Below are 18,818 nucleotides of genomic sequence, written 5' to 3'. Positions count from 1 at the left end.
CTCTTTGCCTTCGTTTCTGCAGGTTGAAGCCAGCCTCATCCAGGAAGAGGTACTCATGAGGTCTGGCCATCGCGTCCAACTGTAATATCCTCTGTGAAAATGTGAAAGTGCACAGGTGTTCAGAACAACAGTCAATCAGGTAGCATACTATTGTCCAGAAGTAATGTAGGCCACTGAGCAACACAGTATGTTCACTAACTGTACTGTGAACATGGATGTATACTAACTTGCACATACTCATAACGTAGGTCTTTGTGTCGTGCAGAGTTTCGCTCAAAGGGAACCCTATAGACTTGTTTCATCCGCATCTTTTGGGGCCGGAGAACTCGGTCTATTGTGGCCAAGCTGACATCATCAATGCCTTCAAAGTTCACATTATCGGCAGTGACTTTGTCTCTGATCTCCCGGAGTCTGATGAGGTTGTTCTCACGAACCATATCCACAATGAGGGTTTCTTGTGCCGCTGTAAATATGGCAACCCTCCCACCTCTATGTGACATTCTTTCAACTCTAAAGAAAGAAACGTGTTGTCAATTGACATGTTTTACAATACAGTAACAACTGATTTGAAACTAATAGACTACTTTCACAGGCTTGTAAAATTGTATTGTGACAAAGAAAGCAATAGAGTACAATACCTGTTGTGTTGTCTGAATGCCCTGATAATGGTGGCCACGGTGAACCTACTCAGGTTTGGACGGACTCTTAGTCCTGCTTCAGCCATTGTCATGCCATGGACAATGACATGGTCAATGACTGTTGCTCGCATCTCGTCCGTAATGATGGTGCGAGGTTGTCTTGCTCTCCCTCCTGGACCTTCTCCTCTCCCTTGTTGGCCTCCTCCTCTTCCTCCCTGGCCTGCTCCTCTCCCTCCTTGGCCAGCTCTTCTCCCTCCTCTGACTCGATTACCTCTTCCCCTGACTCTGCCTTCATCCATTGTGTTTGTTTGGAATCTTCAGCAAACTGTGCACTCTGAACTTGCTTTTATACATGTGGTCACAGCATTAGCAACAGGTGTTTTCAATTTTGAGTCGTTGTGTGTGCTTTCATTTGAGAATATGAGTTCTTTTGCAACTTGTGTTTTAGCAAGGAAAAATGTGTTAAGATTTATGTGAACGGAGGATTGTGTTTTGTGAATTGTGTCTTCATGTGAAATGTGTTTATGATATTGGAAAATGATGGCTAGATTTAGTAAATGTGTTTAGACAACTGGTCATTTGGTTTAGAGGATTGGCTTTTGTGTTTTAGCATTTGAGAAAAACTGTAATAGACAAAAAATTCAATAAATAATTAATTGATTAAAAAATAATAGTACTAATAAATTTAAAAAAAAGAAATCAGTATCAAATGTAAAAACAAAACAATTACTAAAATATCAAATGATCAAAATAATAATAATTTGAAAATCTGTACAATTATTTATCAGTCTGAGGTTCTACTCGTTGTCCTCACTTGTTCTCTGTCTAGTAGAGGCACCTGCATGCTGGATTTATGCTGTATTCATTCTGATTGTTGAATTCATTATTGAATAACCCAGAATATGATCATGGTGTATTTTGAACATACATGATGTAACTGAATGACTGAATGGAAATGATTATAAATTATGTAAAAAGTGTTTTTTACTGTTAGACCGACTCTCCTGCTCTATCTGACTTTAATTGTCTCCATGATAAAAGGTAATGGGGAAGATAACAGATTATAAAAACAAAAATCTTTCTAATAAAAGAAGAAAATTGTTTGTGGTTTTGTTGTTCGGACCTACAATGAAAACAGATTCTTAAATAGACAGTGAATCAGAAAACAAATCAAATATAAAACTTAGCTGTGATACACTTCTGTCCTTGGTACTCCAGTAATGTTGTGATGTGTCAGATCAGCCCCCTTCCCCATAAAAGACATAACATAAAAGAGAAAAAAGTGAGGATTTAAGTTGCTTTGCATTAATAATGGTATAGATTCAGACTTCAACTTAATGCATTATTTTCACTTTCAGAATCATTGACAGATCAACACAGAAAAAACCCAAACAATTCCCTTGATTAAAAACTGACATTTTTGCTCAACAATTCGTTATAACATTTTTATTTCTGTGACCTTTTAAAAGGACCAAAAAATAACTGTGTTCACAAATTCACGACATGACTTTAATCACAAATCACAGAATTTTAGAAAACATTTGTTGACAGTAAAGCAAAAAAATTTAACTGCGATCTTAACCTTTTATTTGCTGTTTTTTCTTACATAAATAATGCCAGAGAACAACAGCCTCCTCTACAGAGGGACGCAGAGACGAGGACAGTCTATATAAAGACGTCATACTAAATAGTGTGTAATATTAATGATTTTTGTATTCATTTGAATGGCCAGGTTGACTTATCTAATAGTTATTACCAACAATTTGCACCATTTCACACAGCAGACAGCCAAAGCAGCCACAGCAGCTAGACCAGCGGTTCTCAAGCCTTTTCTCTCGTGCCCCCCTTTAGAAGTCGAAGTGTTTGTGTTGAAATGACTAGTAGGTACAAAAAGTTGGCTTTAGCTGTCGTCTTCCTGTAACAACTCGCCTCTCACAAGATTTCAGAGTGAGAACTGTCCTTGAGTGAGACTTCAGTTTCCTGTTAAAAACAAAGGGTGTCCCCGCGGTTCCCTCGTCGGGATCCTTCCCATGATGTTGTCAGACACCTGGTAACAGTCTGAGCCTGTCGTTGGCAAAAAGAATATGTTGCAGCCACTGCAGCTAGTTTAGCTGCCAGCTGAAGCATCTCCTGCACGGATTCAAAATCTTTAGTACCTACTAGTCATTTCAACACCAATATGCGTTAAAATAAGGCCCAGGTTATAAATACAGAAATGATCCTTTAACAGAGACTTTAGTCTGTCAGTGTAGGTCATACACTACATATCTGCAGAGTAATGTTAGGCTTTATGATGAAAGGCTTTTATATCATGTCAACACTTCTGTCCCAATATTCTCTTTCTCTCTCCGTCTCCGCTGAATGTCTGCTGCAGGTGAAACATAGTTAAGGCTGCAATAACTGATCTCCAATAAGGAAGCATCAGCTAGTAAAAGATTTCCGTGAAGGCTGCTCTCATGTATCCTCCCTCATGGCTCCTGGCTCATCAGAGATTCCTCCTCTCTCCTCAGAGACAAGTACCACACTAATTTGCCTCCAGGCCTGCTGTTTCCTGTTCAAATCATGGTAACAACTGTTGGTTGAATCATAACGCTCCGGGTATCCAGCAGCAGCCACCACCACTAGTTTGTCCCCCACTGTTATCATCTGATTGCACAATAGGAAAAACCCCAATGATATAAAAATTAAACAATCATAAAATCAATAAATTTTCCAAAACAAATTTCCCTTCAGTGGCAATAAAAGTACATCTTATCTTTCTTATCTATCAAAATGCAATGCAGCAGCTTTTAGGCATAGTGGCAATGATTTTTTCAATTTGGTGCTTTTAAACCATCTGTTTTCCCCCAAAAGGCAGGAACCTGACATTTGACTGCTCTCATCTATCTTCATCTTTGTGTAGTTTTATGGATTTAATGTACTTGATTCGGTCGGGATCCCAGACACAATCCTCCTCCAATCCGCTCATCACCATCCCACACCCGGGTGGCACCAAGGCGGTGTCGTAGCCATGGTCATGCCAGGTCTTCTGAAGTGGATGGCCATAATGATCGATCTTTATCACTCTCCCCACATTGACCTCAACCATAATGACGACCTTGTCAGACGCAGGGTGACCAATGGGATAGTGGCTAGCCTTCTGCAGGTCTCTGCTGAGGTAGACGCCGCGGCCGAGCATCCCGCCTGCAGACTGCTGAAAACCTTCGTGCTTGATGGCTTTAGCAGCCTTCCTGGAGGTGCCGTGGTACATTTTATATATTTGACCTCTGCACCCCTGGTTCACGTTGGTGTCAGTATCACTGTTGGAAAAAGGATTAGTAGTGTTATTATTAGTTCTGCCTGTGACCCTGTATGCAGGATAAGCGGTTGACGATGGATGGATGGATGGATTATTAGTTCTGGATGTTTAGCCTAGCTTAGCACAAAGATTGGAAGACGCAGAGAGAACCTGTCAGCCTGTATGTAGCTCTATCAAAAGTGAAACAAAACATCACATCACAAAGTTTAACAAGATTCAGCTCTTTTTTTTCAGCCACCATAAGATTGACTTCGATGAGCCCCTGAAATTTGTTTTAGTTATACTATCGGCTCCAACCGTTGACTTATCTGGTGAAAAGTATGGACTGGTATTTGTGTCAGTAGAATCTGAATTTGAATTGCTCAACTTGAGCAACCTTTTAATTAGCATTGTATTGGCATTATATCACTTATACATACAATTTCTTCTTGTATATGTTTATACAAACTTAAGAAGGGTGCCTTTTGTCATGTCATGGCGTTTGGCTTGAATACCCCTGCTGGCTGTTGTGAACAATGTAAGCTTGATCTGCAATCAGTTGAAGGACCTTGAAGTGCCTTTGACCTTGAAACTGTAATTTGTGGACTAAAATTGAAATGGAAGGAGCAAATTTGAATTGAGAGAACTGAAGAGAAAGTACATAAAGTACTACATTTTTAGTGAGGTCCAAATACAGTTTCAGTTGCAACCGAATTCAGTTTCATAATATTATATTCAGTTTTAAGTTTCTTGGAATTCACTTTCAAACTGATAAATTCAATTTCAAATTATGCTATTCAGATTTGTTTTTTCAATACAAGTATTTCAAGTTGAGCAATTCAAATTCAGAATGATTCAAATTCAGATTCTACTGACACAAATATCAGCCCATAGACCATTCCATCAACTATTTGGATTTCCATTACATTACATTTGATACACACATTTAAATTTCCTTTGGGATGAATTGTAAACACTTTGGTGATCCTCTGACATTGGGCACCACCATCAGGTCAAAAATGTAATTTGGCTAATGCTTTAGGCTGATGACACTCCCATCAGCTTGAGCTGTACTTTATCTTTAGTGCTAACTAGGGCTGCAGCTAACAATGATTTTAGCATTTTTTAGCTTCTATAGATTATTTCAACGATTTACTGATGCGTCGTTTAAGAAGTACTTTTGCTTGGCAGCAGGCCCAGGCGGAGAACAACAAACCCACGTGTGCACATTTTTAGCTGAGGTCTGCAGCATACTTTGGCTTCAACTCAACAATCAGTCATGATTTCAGTTAAATGCTAAAGTTGCTGTTACTGTTACCTTGTCTGTGGTCCGCTGGCAGAACACCGGCTGCTTTCTGATAAGGCGCCGTCGTGCTGTTGCTGAGGCGACAAACGTTTTGTTTTACGGTGGACGGACGGCAACATTACAGAGTTGTTGTTTTCTTTAGCTTGAAATAATCCCATACTTTGGACACTTTCTTTTTTGTCCCTCGCTGTTTTCTCTCTCTTCCCCCACTTTGCAAACAGCTGCATCATAATCACGTCGTGTTCACTGTGCTGTATAGTTACACGGATTAAACAGAGCATCGATGCAAAGAATTTGTGTCGAAGCATTTTATGAATCGATTTTATCGATTTAAACGATGAATCGTTTCAGCCCTAATGCTATCTAGTGAATGTTTACACATTAGCACATTAACGTGCTAAACAATAATAGAATAGGGTGGGACCCTAATGGTTAACATTAGAGCTTATACAGTACCTGCTATGTAATGTTTTAATGTACTTGATGCGATCGGGATCCCAGACACAATCCCCCCCTGAACCGCTCATCACCATTCCACACCCGGGTGGCACCCAGGCGGTGTCGTAGCCATGGTCATGCCAGGTCTTCTGAAGTGGATGGCCATGATAATCGATCTTTATCACTCTCCCCACGTGGACCTCAACCATAATGACGACCTTGTCAAACTCTGGGTGACCGAGGGGATAGCGGCTAGCGTTCTCCGGGTCTGTGCTGAAGTAGACGCCGCGGCCGAGCATCCCGCCTGCAGACTGACGAAAACCTTCGTGCTTGATGGCTTTAGCAGCCTTCCTGGTGGTCCCATGGTAGATTATATATTTTTGACCTCTGTCCTGCCAGCTCAGGTTGGTGTCAGTATCACTGTAGGAAAGAGGATTAGTACTGTTATTATTAGTTCTGGATGTTTAGCCTAGCTTAGCACGAAGACTGGAAGAAGCAGAGATAACCCGTTAGCTTATATGTAGCTCCATCAAAAGTGAAACAAAACCTCATTGTGAAGTTTAGCTAGGTTCAGCTTTTTTTGACTTTGATGATCCCCTGAAATTTGTTCTAGTCCCACTATCTGCTCAAAATGTTCACTTATCTGGTGAAAAGTGTGGGCTGATATTTGTATCAGTAGAATCTGAATTGTTTAACTTGAATAATTGCATTACGAAACTAAATTTGAACAGCATAATTTTAAATTGTATTGTACTGGCATTCTTTCAATTACAGATAAATCTTTTTCTTGTATATGTTTATACAAACTTGAGAAGAGTGCCTATTGTCATGCTTCACCATGCTGAAAATTTATGGTGTTCAGCTTGAATACCCCTGCTGGTTGTTGTAAAGAATGCAGGCTTGATCTGCACGCAATTGCTCTTCTTGAAGACCTTGAAGTGTCTTTGACCTCAAAACTGTATCTTGTAGATTTAAATTGAAATGAAAGAAGCAAATTTGAATTGAGAGAACTAAAAGTGAAAGTACATAAAGTACTACATTTTTAGTGAGGCCCGAATAAAGTTTCAGTTGCAACCGAATTCAGTTTCATAATATTATATTCAGTTTCAAGTTTCTTGGAATTCACTTTCAAACTGATAAATTCAATTTAAAATTATGCTATTCAGATTTAGTTTTTCAATACAATTATTCAAGTTGAGCAATTATTCAGATTCTACTGACACAAATATTATGGCTTGCCGTTACATTACATTTCACACATAAATTTAAATTTCCTTTGGGATGAATTGTAAACACTTTGGTGATCCTCTGACATTCAGCACCACCATCAGGTCAAAAATGTAATTTGGCTAATACTTTAGGCTGATGACACTCCCATCAGCTTTAGCCGTACTTTATCTTTAGTGCTATCTAGTGAATGTTAGCACATTAACATGCTAAACAATAATAGAATAGGGTGGGACCCTAATGGTTAACATTAGAGCTTATACAGTACCTGCTATGTAATGTTTTAATGTACTTGATGCGATCGGGATCCCAGACACAATCCCCCCCTGAACCGCTCATCACCATTCCACACCCCGGTGGCACCCAGGCGGTGTCGTAGCCATGGTCATGCCAGGTCTTCTGAAGTGGATGGCCATGATAATCGATCTTTATCACTCTCCCCACGTGGACCTCAACCATAATGACGACCTTGTCAAACTCTGGGTGACCGAGGGGATAGCGGCTAGCGTTCTCCAGGTCTGTGCTGAAGTAGACGCCGCTGCCGAGCATCCCGCCTGCAGACTGACGAAAACCTTCGTGCTTGATGGCTTTAGCAGCCTCCCTGGTGGTCCCATGGTACATTATATATTTTTGACCTCTGTACTGCCAGCTCATGTTGGTGTCAGTATCACTGTAGGAAAGAGGATTGTTAGTGTAAAGAGTTCAGAAGGACTCTGTTTGAGAGTGAACTCATAAATGGCAACCTATCTGATGAAGATCACTGTGGAATGTTCATTCATCGTAGACATTGTCCACAAATACTGTACGGTGTGTAGCCTAAGAAATCCTTCCCTTATAGATGACTTAGACCACTGAACAGGTCAACTTAGCCATCATCGCAAAAATAACCCCCCTGAGAGATTTGACAGGAGCCGCCACTGACCCATTCACATCTGCCTGTCTACCTGTTATCTGTTTGTTGCCTGCCTGCCTGTGAACTGATTTTTGGACAATAAAGCAGTGGACTATACCTTACAAAGCCTTTTCAGTCAGGCTCTGGAACAGCCTGCCCGAGAAAATCAGGTCGGCCAAGTCAGTGAACTCTTTTAAGTCCCTTCTTAAAACATACTTTTATAGAAGAGCCTTTTCTGATTTTAGCTGATTTTATTTTATTTTATATATAATTTGTCTTTACTTTAAACATGCATTTTAGTCTCTTAAGTGTTTTCTTGCTTGTATTTGTTTTTATGTGTTTTAATGTGTTTGCACTTGTAAAGATATTATTATTATTATTATTATTATCATTATCTCCCTGTTCTGTCTGCGTTTGGGTCCAACTCCATTGCCTTGGCAAGTCTACCTCTTGAAAGTTACCTTATTAAATTATTTATTGCCCATAATTAATTTTTTGAAAATGTAAGCTAATATTTAACTAATAGCTTAGTTTCTGATAAAAATCAGTTTTGCTGCCGCTTCTTAATGGGATTAAAAACAGTTCCAAAGTGTGATTGTTCAGGCAAACACCATAAATCTGCTTTTATCAGTCAGAAAGATCACAGCTGGATTAGACTCAATACATTTCACAGTATAAGAGCACACTTTGTATCAGACTCACTAAATTCATCTCCTCATATTGATAATATTTTATGTATAAATGCAGACTGTGTATCTTCACCTACCTTTCTCCAGGTTCCTCCAAGACTGCAGGATGTGAGTTCACTCTGCTTTTAAGAACTTTGTGAGAAAGTTTCATAAAGCTCCATCCATCTTTCACTTTCTTTTTTTACTGATAACAATTTGCCAACTGGGAACACCTTTCACTCCTCCTATGTTTGTTCAGGTTTTCAATGAGCTCCTGCTTTTTCACCACATCAAACAACTTGTATGTGAATTATTTTAAACCTACATGTTTCCTGTAAATGTGGCCACTGTGACTCTATGGGTCGTGCTAACTTTGCAATCGCCACCTCCGGTTTTTATATATATATTAAATTATTAGGACACAAATGACAAATGTTTTGTTTTTATCTAGTTGTTTTCGTCTGTCTGTAGACATTTTGCATCTTGTGGTCATTTTGCATACCTTGTGCCAATGCGTCTCTTTGTGTTTGTCACATACACAAGCATACACAGTACAACGTCTAGTGAAATTTGTTCTCTGCATTTAACCCATCCTAAGCATTAGGAGCCGTGGGCAGCGACTGTGCAGCCCAGCTCCAGCTCTAAAGTGCCTCGGTCAAGGCCACTGACAGGAAGATAAACCGGAGGAAATCCATGCAAACACAGGGAGAACACGCCAACTCCACACAGAAAGGCCCTGCACCAGCCGAGATACCAGGAGATACATTTAAGGGGGATTTTTCGGGAGTTGGAAAAGACCTGGGAGAGGGAACTATTTGGGAATATATCTGGAACAATGCAAAAGAAATGATGACAAATTGTTACGCTCACAGACACAAAACAGAACTCACGAGCACAACTCGTAAAAAAATCAGGGGAAACTTGTTTATTCTATAAAGTTTATTCCAGCAACAAGCAAGGGTAATAAAACTGATGGAGGAAGAAAAAGGTATAAAATTAGAATGGTTGAATGGTTGATACAGTTTCCACTCAGTGAGCTTAACTGCTGACACATAAACGTCTTTTGTCTGTTTCTGCTCAGATTCTCTGCTGCATATTTACCAAAAAGGTAAAACAGGAAACGTCATGAGTGATCAGTGATGCAGTTTCTCTATTTTTTGCATCGCAGCTTCCTTCAAGTGCTGTTTAAACTTTATTTAGTGTCTATGTCGTCTTCTTTTAGCTTTTTAACAGTTAATCACATCTTACTGAGTGCTAGTCATGAGAAACGAATGTGTGCTTCGATGTGGGAGAACTGAGATAGTGATATAATTTTTCACCTTGAGCTGTCTACATAACCAAGTCTTTGTGTTGGGACACTTTGTATTGGCTGAGCAGATCCCACCCGTTACACTGTCTGTGTTGTTTTCCTCTCGGTTTTTACTGCAAGGACGTGACATTCCTGAAGGACAGAGACAATCAAAAGCCTTCATTTTACTCTCCTCTGTGCCGAAAGATACAGTCTTGGTATAAAAACACCATAGATCATGACTTTTTGTTATTACTGCTTACTTTTTACTGTTAAATGTTTAATAGTATTACTGTTAAAACCACTAGACCTATAGGGACTCTAGTGAGTGTTGTCTGTGACATGCTATTACACATTTATTACATCAATAAATTAATTCATATTATATTTTTGTCTCCCAAACTTCCTCCTTGGTCTTTGGAGGTCACCCACCGTGTTGTGTTAAAGAGCTGCATGTGCTGATTTTCTCACCAACTTTGCACGCCTGTCAAATTATTTTTTTTATTATTATAGTTTTCTGATACCTTTAAACTGCTGCTTGAAACTGAAAAATATGCCTTTCAAACGTTTTACTTATCTTTCACGGCAGCCTAGGCAGCTCCAGCAGAAGCTTGATGGCAACAAGACAAGTAACAAACATAGGAACATGAATCATCTGGGAGGAAATGAATGAAACCGGTAAATTAACTGAAAGGGGACAGAGGGAATGAGGTGCAGGTGAGGAGGTGGACCGGCAAAAATAAATCAAAAGGTATTTCAAGATATCAAATACCCCAATTTTTGTTTTTCAAAAACTACTTTTCCAAGGTGCCAGGACATGACTTCATTTACCGTCTATCCATCGGCCTGTTTGATCTGTCCCTTCACCTGATTGTTGAGTCATGCGATAAATCTGACATGTGAAACCAGTTACCAGATCAAATATTGATCTCATATCCCTGTTATCAGCCAGATGAAGGTTAGTTATATTAACCAACATTTTAATATTTAACAGTTGGCTCAACTCTGAACCGCTTTATTATTTTCATCCAACAAACCATTCAGCCTATGGCTACTGACAAACACCAGAATTTAACAGGACCTTTTAAGAATGGTAGCAATTTATGCAAAAAAAAAATAAAAAATGGACGGGCAGCGATGGAAACCTGCACGTTTCTCACCTCGGCCTTTTTCTTCTGGTCTGGATCAACTTTTCTGTTCTGATCTCAACAGGTCTGGGCAAGTTCCTGAGTAGGCAGCGTTTTTTTAATGATCAACACGTAGACTTCTCACAAAGTATTTTACAGTATTTTTAAACTATAAAATAAATGCGTTCCTACCCTCACCTGTGGTCATGAAGGCTGGGTAAAAAGACTAGAACTAGATCGCTGGTACAAGCGGCCAAAATGGGGTTTTCTCAGGTGGGTGGCTGGTGGCTCAGTCATCCGCGAGGAACTTGGCGTTGAAACGAGCCAGTTGAGGTGGTTCAGGCATCTGGTAAAGATGCTCCCAAGGTGAGGTGTTCCAGGCACGTCCATGAAGCCTCGAAGACGACCCCGGACTAGGTAGATATATTATATCCATCTCCACACTGGGGAACGTCTCAGGATCCCCTTGTCAGAGCTGGTTAATATGGCTCAGGAAAGGGAGGTTTAAGTGCCCCCGGCTGGAGCTGCTGCTGCCCACAATGTAAGTATAAGTAAAGTAAAAACAATGTAAGTATTTTGACAACATTTTCATCGACCCTATCAAATACAAGATCCTATTTTTTTTTTCCAAATCTGTATTATAAGTACATGGATCATAAATATGGTCAATCCCTGGGAAGTGTGGGGCAGTTTGGTGAAGGGAAAGTCCGAAGGTGCCTGGTGGATGAATAGAGAATGGTAATGAACAGGACTGTGACAATATCTAAAATAAAATCGCTTTGACACAAGAAGTTCCGCCCGGGGATCAATAAAGTATTTCTGATTGGTGTCTCAAAGCTTTGCAAAATTTGGGTGGACGAACGCAAGACCTCTGGCGTCATTATCTGAGATCACATAAGATCTAACTGCCATAAATGAGAAGATGAAAAACAGCCAGTTTATATTTTATTTTTTTTACATCAGGCACGGAGACAGGAATACAGAAATTAGTAAAGGCAAAAAGGCTTAGAGCTAGATGTTAAGGCTTAACCGACGGTACACGGCTTAACAATCCAGTAAGGAACGGACGTCTGGTTTCTCCTTAAGTAGTGGTGGGGGTGGCTGATCAGGACCAGGTGTGTGATTACCAGCAGGTGGTAGGAAGTCAGACACGCCCAGGACTCAAAAACTGAGGCGAGGGGGGAAAAATAGACCAAATAAAAACACACCAGAGCATGTCTCACTCAGCCAAAGAGAAAAAAACTAATGAAAACACACTCACTCAGTCTCAAACTCAGGTGTCAGATGCAAGAGTCATGACAACAAATGTCATTTTTAAGTGAATTTCTTTCAGTAAACAGAAAGAACACAACACACAGAAGGTCTTTAACATAGTAACATGAAGATAACTACATTTTTAATACTAGAACATATATACTTAAAAAATTAAACTAAATAATTATATATTTATAATATGTCTATGTAATATTATAAGGGTAAAAGAAAGTAAAATGAGTAGGTGAAACGTGAGATGAAAATATGCAGTAGAAAATCTAAGTGTATGCAGTGGATAACAAATTAGAAATGCTGCACCTCTTCTACAGTACTGATTAAAAAATGGCACTTTGTTTTACAGATAATGTGATCTGTGAGCTCTTCTTGGGAACGAACAGTGTTTTACAAATGTCGGTGGGATGACTGATGAAAATGCAGTGGGCTACCAAAAGAGACTGTGGTCAGACTGATCTGGAGATATTCTGCATTTTTCTATTTGTCGAAAAATACCTTGAAACAAAAAACTCAGACCAGTGAACGTTTCTCCTAACAGGTCATGTGTGTGTATCACACCCTGGTGTCTGTCTTTTTTTTGCTCAGTTGTTGTCCAGAAACTATTAAAACCCATCAGAGAGCCTCACTGCTGCACTGGGTCACGTGTTCCTTCATCACCATGAACACAAACACTGTAGTTTATTCTGACTCAGCCCCACACACGCGGTCCTGCTGCCCCTAACACTCTACATGTGGATTCATCCGCCGCTGAAAATAGTCCCCAACTATTTCCTCCTGTTTGTTTGATAGAAACTACTGCGAGCAGAATTACTGAGCCTTTTAAAATAGGAAACTATTTATCTGTGAGGTGTTTTTATAGATTTACGTCTTCAGGAAGGAGAGACAGACTAACATGCTTTTGGTTTTGGTCTTTTAATGGCATTTGGTGGCAGTCAAAACAATGCAGACCATTGCAGGCTGTGTACAAATTTTCAGTTAGTGTGAAGCACAGCCATGTCTGTAACAGCTTTAGATTCCCGCAAAAGGGATGGTGATAAATAAAACCCTGGGATTTACCAAGAGAGCAGCAAAATATGGCACCTTCGAAATCCTGTCTGCTTGGAGGAGATGCTGCTGCAACCTGCTACATCCAAACCCCTGAAGACAAGCAGACTAATTTAAAGCCGAACTGATCAATACGTTTATTTTTTAATAATGGATCAACAGAGAATTTTCACCAAACTCTGCAGTTCCTCTGAGCCATAAGGAGAGTTTCTGAGTCTTTAGGTCATTGTTTTTTGTTGTACAGCACAGTTACTGTTTTGGTTCGCTTTTGTGACCGACTGTGCAGCAAACTGCAGCCAGACACAGTTAGAGACTAGCTGGGGAAAATTCGACCGTTGGGTACAGATTCGATTTTCAATTTTGATATTCGATTATTGAGTTTTTTTTCCTCCGCCGACCACACTGAACGTAACGCTCCAGTTCACATCAAAGGGAAAACAAAATAAAGCCCTCATCTCTAATTTTACAACCATCTTTTTATCTGTGCTGCGGTGCAGTTGTATTACTACAAAAACTTGTATTAAACTTCTCAGCTGTGTGTGTATATATTCTGTAAGTGAGGACAGTCGTGTGTCTGACAGTAGTTAAATGTAACTCAAGTACTTTAGTACAATTTGGAGATACTTGCATTTTACTTGAGTATTTTGATTATATGCTACTTTATACTTCTACTCCACTACAGCTCGGATGGAAATGTACTTTTCACTGCACTACATTTATTCGACAGCTTTAGTTACGTTAAATAGACTAATAAACGATGTTTCCTTACAGTTTCCCAGCTTCAACATTAAAGTGTGTAATTTGATGTTAATAATTATGAAATGCAGGGCTGTATTTTTACACTGTGGTAAAATATCTGAATACTTCCTCCGCCTCTGATTTCTGATGTCATATTTTTACCTGTGAGAGACTCTGCAGGCGAAGTGCAGTTTAAATAAACTAAAGATGAAGTGAGACAATGAATATTGGACTTAACGTTCATCGGAAGGACACGAACTTATGTCTGCTGATGTGTTAACAGGCAGCTAATTACTAATTACTCACTTAACAAGGTGACAATATATTGGGGTAATTGTTTGCTCTGCTGCCCCCAAGTGGCCAAAAATCAATGATTACAGCTTTAAACCTGCATTATTTTTATTCTTCAACTTGGCAGCAGTGAACTGCAGAGTCTGGCGAGTGACGCCTCTCATATTAGACACAGAAATCCCATTTGTTAATACAAAAGAAATTATTAAGGCGTATGTTTGCAGCCAATGATGCTTTAAACGTCAGGATGAATTTGCAGCTCCGACAAGTGGAAAAAGGTGATATAAGCACATTAAACTTGAAAAACGTTTTATTTACACTCCGCTACATTTACACAACAGTCACTTCTCAGTCGTGTGGCTCTTCATGTGAAGTCTCACGTACGTCTTTCGGTGGAAGCCTTTCCCGCAGACCTCACAGCGGTGTGGTTTCTCTCCCGTGTGCGTGCTGCTGTGCTGTTTCAGGGTGGAGTGGTCGCTGAAACACCTGCCGCAGATGTTGCACAGATAGGGTTTCTCCCCCGTGTGGGTCCTGATGTGCCGCATCATGTTGTGGCGGCAGTTGAAGGATTTCCCGCACTCGCTGCAGAGGAACGGCTTCTCCCCCGTGTGGATCCGCATGTGCATCTCCAGGTTCCCCTGACTGTCAAAACACTTTCCGCACACTTCGCACACCTTCCCGTTTTTGTGAGTTTTCAGGTGAAGTTTTAAGTTCTCCTGCGAGTCGAAATGCGTCCCGCAAACGCCGCAGAGGTCCGTGGCGTGGCTTTTGGCGTGATTCACCAGAGAAACCATGGAGTGAAACATTTTCCCGCAAACTTCACATATGGTCCGAGTCTGCTGCTTCTTTGGCGACGATGTCTTTGTCTTTTTCTCGTCGTCATCGCCATTTTCATTCTCATTTGGGTCGAGGTTCTTCTTGTGCACGTGGACCAACAGGTGGCGTTTCAACGTGGAGTAGTCGTTGAAGCATTTGCCGCAGACGGTGCATGGGTACGGCTTTTCCCCCGTGTGTATCCTGATGTGTCGCATCATGTTGTGGCGACAGTTGAAGGATTTCCCGCACTCGCTGCAGTTAAACGGCTTCTCTCCCGTGTGGATCCTCATGTGCGTCTCCAAAGAGCTGGAGGCCCCGAAACATTTCCCGCAAACGCTGCAGATTTCAGCTTTCACGTGTGTTTTCAGGTGAACCCGGAAGCTCTCCTCGGTCTCGAAACGCTCGCCGCACACGCCGCACACGTCCTTTGGGTGAACCTCCATGTGGTTCACCAAAGAGACGTTGGCGTGAAAGGCTTTCCCGCAGACTTTACAGCAGATTCGCGATTTAGATTTTTTAGTCGGGTGCAGTTTTGGGGCCATGGGTAGACGGGGCCCCTTCACCTTCTTCCACTTGCGGTTGCTGTCGCTGTCGTCGGTCTGAGAGCCCTCGCTGCCCCTCCAGTCCTCGTCGCTGTCGTCGTGTTCGGCTGCAGAACAGCTGGAGGAAGCTCCGTCATCGTCCTCCTCCTTCGTCTGGTCCTGCTCAGCTGAAGTGCTCGGCAGAGGATCTCCTTCTCCTTTAGCGCTCCGATAGCCGGACTGAGGCTGGTCGTTCTCGTTCTTCACGTACGGAGGAGTGAAGATGAACCTGATGGTTGTATCCTCATCCAGCTCCTGAAGCGGCTCTGCCTCCTGGCTGGCGGGGAGGTCCTCCCGGCTCTTTTCAGTTTGCAGCGGCTCCTGGTCGTCCTGGTCCAGACCGGAGCTCCACTCCTGATCACCGGGTTCCTGCTGCTGGTCGGAGGGGAGGTCATCGTCCCAGACGGACAGAGCCAGCTGTGGTGGGTCTGCAGGAAAAATAACCAGGAAGAAACTTAATAGATTATGAACCAGAATATTTAGAAATATGGTGCATTTAAGAGCCACGTTGTAAATGATTTATTTTATCTAGATGTATTGATCTCTTCCAGCTAACATTTCCTTTTATTGCCAATTTATCTGCCTATTACTAACCTTTTTAATTAATTAAATGTGACCATCATTATGACTCTCTAAAGCCTGGGGTGACACCTTAAATGTTTTATATATAAATTGATGATTTGATTTATTGATATATTTATTACCTTACAATTGTGACATAGGTTCCTCTCAGATATATTTAGTTTTCTTAAATTTCTATGCTTATTTCTCACACAACTTTTAGAGCACGTCACTTTGTGTTTCACTATTCATATTGCTTGTGGACGTAACAAAGAAATAATCCTCCTTAAATTGTTTGTTTTGTCTGACCAACGGTCAGAAACCCCAAGATATTGAGTTTATATTAACATAAGACAAAGAAAAGCAGCAAACAATTAAGAAACTCGAACAAGAAACATTTGAGCTTCAGAGCTTTTGAAAGCTGAATTAAAGTTTTTTCATCTCCGCAGCGGATTAAATAAATGTAAGAGGTTACAGAGAAAACAGTCTCCCTGCAATTTCTGTAACATGACAAAATTACCAGAAAAGATTTATGCCACACTTTGATCGAAGTCCAAGCAAATATATAAATACCAGTCAGACTAAACTCATAATTTTAATGAAAATATGAACATTTATAGTGATGATAAAAGTAAATGGAAATGTCAAACCTCAGAATATGTTACTATATTATGTAAACAAAAGCTAAAAGTCTGTTTTCATGTGTCCACAAACTATAAATGTTCATCTTCATTTCACCATTTCAGCTGAGAAATAAATTTTGTGCTCCATAAAATTCCGTAATATTTCTATTAAACCTGTGAATGCCACTAAATGAAGCTACACCTCTTTGCCAAACCAGCTTTGAAAGTAAAAACGAGTTTTCCTTCTAACGTATCTGGTTTAGAAAAGTCAACTATCAACGTGGGAATATATAACTGCCACGCGAAATGTCATTATTTTTTTTAAATAAAAAGATATATTAACTTTATCATTAGGGATGCAATCAATAATGTCAATCGATCCACAGCGCTGGATGTTTTTTGTTTATAAAATCTACTTCTCCACCGATCAGACAGTCGTGTGTCATCAAAATAAGTTGCGTGGTGGCTGCTGGTGATGATCACGCAGTATAAAAGTAAACTTTTATCTAAATGTAGAGCTGCTTGGAGAAACATTCATAAGCCGAACACAAAAGTAAACAATAACAATGATGAATATGTATTAAATCGTGGCCTATTACGTATATACATTTGCAGACACACAAGCTAAATTAGTTTTTTGTTAATATTTCAAGGGAGTTTGGCGACGTTCTTTCCATTAGGCAAGAATGCTCCTACCCCGGAAGGGCCTGGTGAATACGAGGCACGTTAACCTGGTGATGAACCTGCTCTAGCGTGACTCACACTGAGCTACCAGTTCATTATTGACTTGTAACGGAATTTAAAGGTGAACATAATCCAGCTAAACTCACTAAACATGTAACTATCTCCAGTAAAGTGGGCGTTGACGAGGCTCATGATGGTAACAGCGTTTCAGTGCATAGTCGGCGCCAGACATCTGGAGTAGACGCGGTGAAAGAATGAACGCATGCCAATAACTCACAAACCTGAGAGTTTGTGTATCTTTATTTCAGGTTTTAAAACAGTCTGCAGCACCCTGCGCTGCCGGCGGATCTCCCGTTTGGACAGCAGGATCTCCTCCTCGTAGCCCGCGATGGTTTTCCTGACCGCCTCGAAGATCTCCTCCGCGGCCGCAGACAGCCGCTCGTTAACGAGCACTCTGAGCAGCTGGATGCTGGACATGATGCGCGCGGACACCCTGACAGATGTTCACCGTATCTACCCGCTGATTTCGTTGTGAAAACTGCAGCTCGACGTGCAGCGGCTGGCTCTTGTCAAGTTTGCGCTTTCGATCAGCTGCCGCGAAGTGTTTCCGGTTAGGTCGTATTATTTTCAAAATAAAAGAATGCAGGCGTTTAACTCTTGACTTTTCAACTTTTACATAAAACCAGTGCTGGTGGATGAAGTGTTCGGATCCTTTACTCTAGTAATAGCACCTCACTGTGAAAATACAGTGTTAAAGTTCTGCATTTTAAAATGCTACTTAAGTAAAAGTTTGTAGTAGTATAATCAGGAAAATGAACTTAAAGTATTAAAAAATAAAAGTACTGAAAGCAGAAAGTCCTATGTGACTGCTTTACTAGTATATTGTATCATTAGATTATTATTACTCATGCATTCATGTAAAAGCAGGATTTTTCGGTAGTGCCTTGTTAAGGTAGAACTATTTTATATCAGACTGCAATGAATTAGTTTTTTCATGATGGATTAATGTGCCGATCAGTGTCTGCATTAATCGATTGTAAAAATTCTGAACATAGGGAGAAATGTTGCCCAGTTACCCAGAGCTCAACGTGACACCTTGAATTATTAAAAATACATTAAAATAATCAAAAGGATAAAGCAGCAAATCTTCACGTTTGTGAACCATGAAATGTTTTTACATGATAAATGATTTAAAAGATTATCAACATAGTTGCCAATTGAATTTCTGTCAGTCAACTAATGTACCAGCTGAACTTTTATAAAATTTATAACAAAACATCATATTTTATAAACTCTTCATATGTTTTGCGTGTAAAAATCTTATTTTGCAAAGTAACTGAAGCTGCCAGA

The 18,818-nt window shown here is 40.4% G+C and overlaps 3 protein-coding genes across 3 annotated transcripts in view; all 3 read right to left on the bottom strand.

Moving 5' to 3' along the window:
• The window catches only part of LOC123967389, a 2,374-nt gene extending 1,531 nt beyond the window's left edge, over positions 1-843 (bottom strand). The window contains exons 1-3 of the mRNA XM_046043478.1: positions 639-843; positions 228-510; positions 9-91 (exon numbers count right to left, since the gene is read on the bottom strand). Coding sequence (XP_045899434.1) covers positions 9-91; positions 228-510; positions 639-769 — 497 coding nt within the window. The 5' untranslated portion in view covers positions 770-843. The remainder of the gene's footprint in view (positions 1-8; positions 92-227; positions 511-638) is intronic.
• A 1,226-nt stretch (positions 844-2,069) lies between these two features.
• Positions 2,070-8,720, bottom strand: LOC123966090. Its single transcript, XM_046042322.1, has 4 exons — positions 8,545-8,720; positions 7,155-7,556; positions 5,678-6,079; positions 2,070-3,937 (listed from the first exon to the last, which is right to left on the bottom strand). Exons 1-4 carry the CDS (start codon positions 8,616-8,618, stop codon positions 3,517-3,519), a joined length of 1,299 nt encoding a protein of 432 aa, XP_045898278.1. The 5' UTR covers positions 8,619-8,720; the 3' UTR covers positions 2,070-3,516.
• A 5,775-nt stretch (positions 8,721-14,495) lies between these two features.
• LOC123967522 (gastrula zinc finger protein XlCGF57.1-like) lies at positions 14,496-18,070 on the bottom strand. Its single transcript, XM_046043643.1, has 2 exons — positions 17,750-18,070; positions 14,496-16,028 (listed from the first exon to the last, which is right to left on the bottom strand). The coding sequence occupies exons 1-2, from the start codon at positions 17,943-17,945 to the stop codon at positions 14,545-14,547; spliced, it is 1,680 nt and encodes a 559-aa protein (XP_045899599.1). The 5' UTR covers positions 17,946-18,070; the 3' UTR covers positions 14,496-14,544.
• Positions 18,071-18,818: the final 748 nt, after the last annotated feature.

The sequence above is a fragment of the Micropterus dolomieu genome, linkage group LG02 (assembly GCF_021292245.1).
Source record: "Micropterus dolomieu isolate WLL.071019.BEF.003 ecotype Adirondacks linkage group LG02, ASM2129224v1, whole genome shotgun sequence".
NCBI lineage: Eukaryota > Metazoa > Chordata > Actinopteri > Centrarchiformes > Centrarchidae > Micropterus > Micropterus dolomieu.
This window is presented reverse-complemented; position numbering and strand designations above follow the sequence as displayed.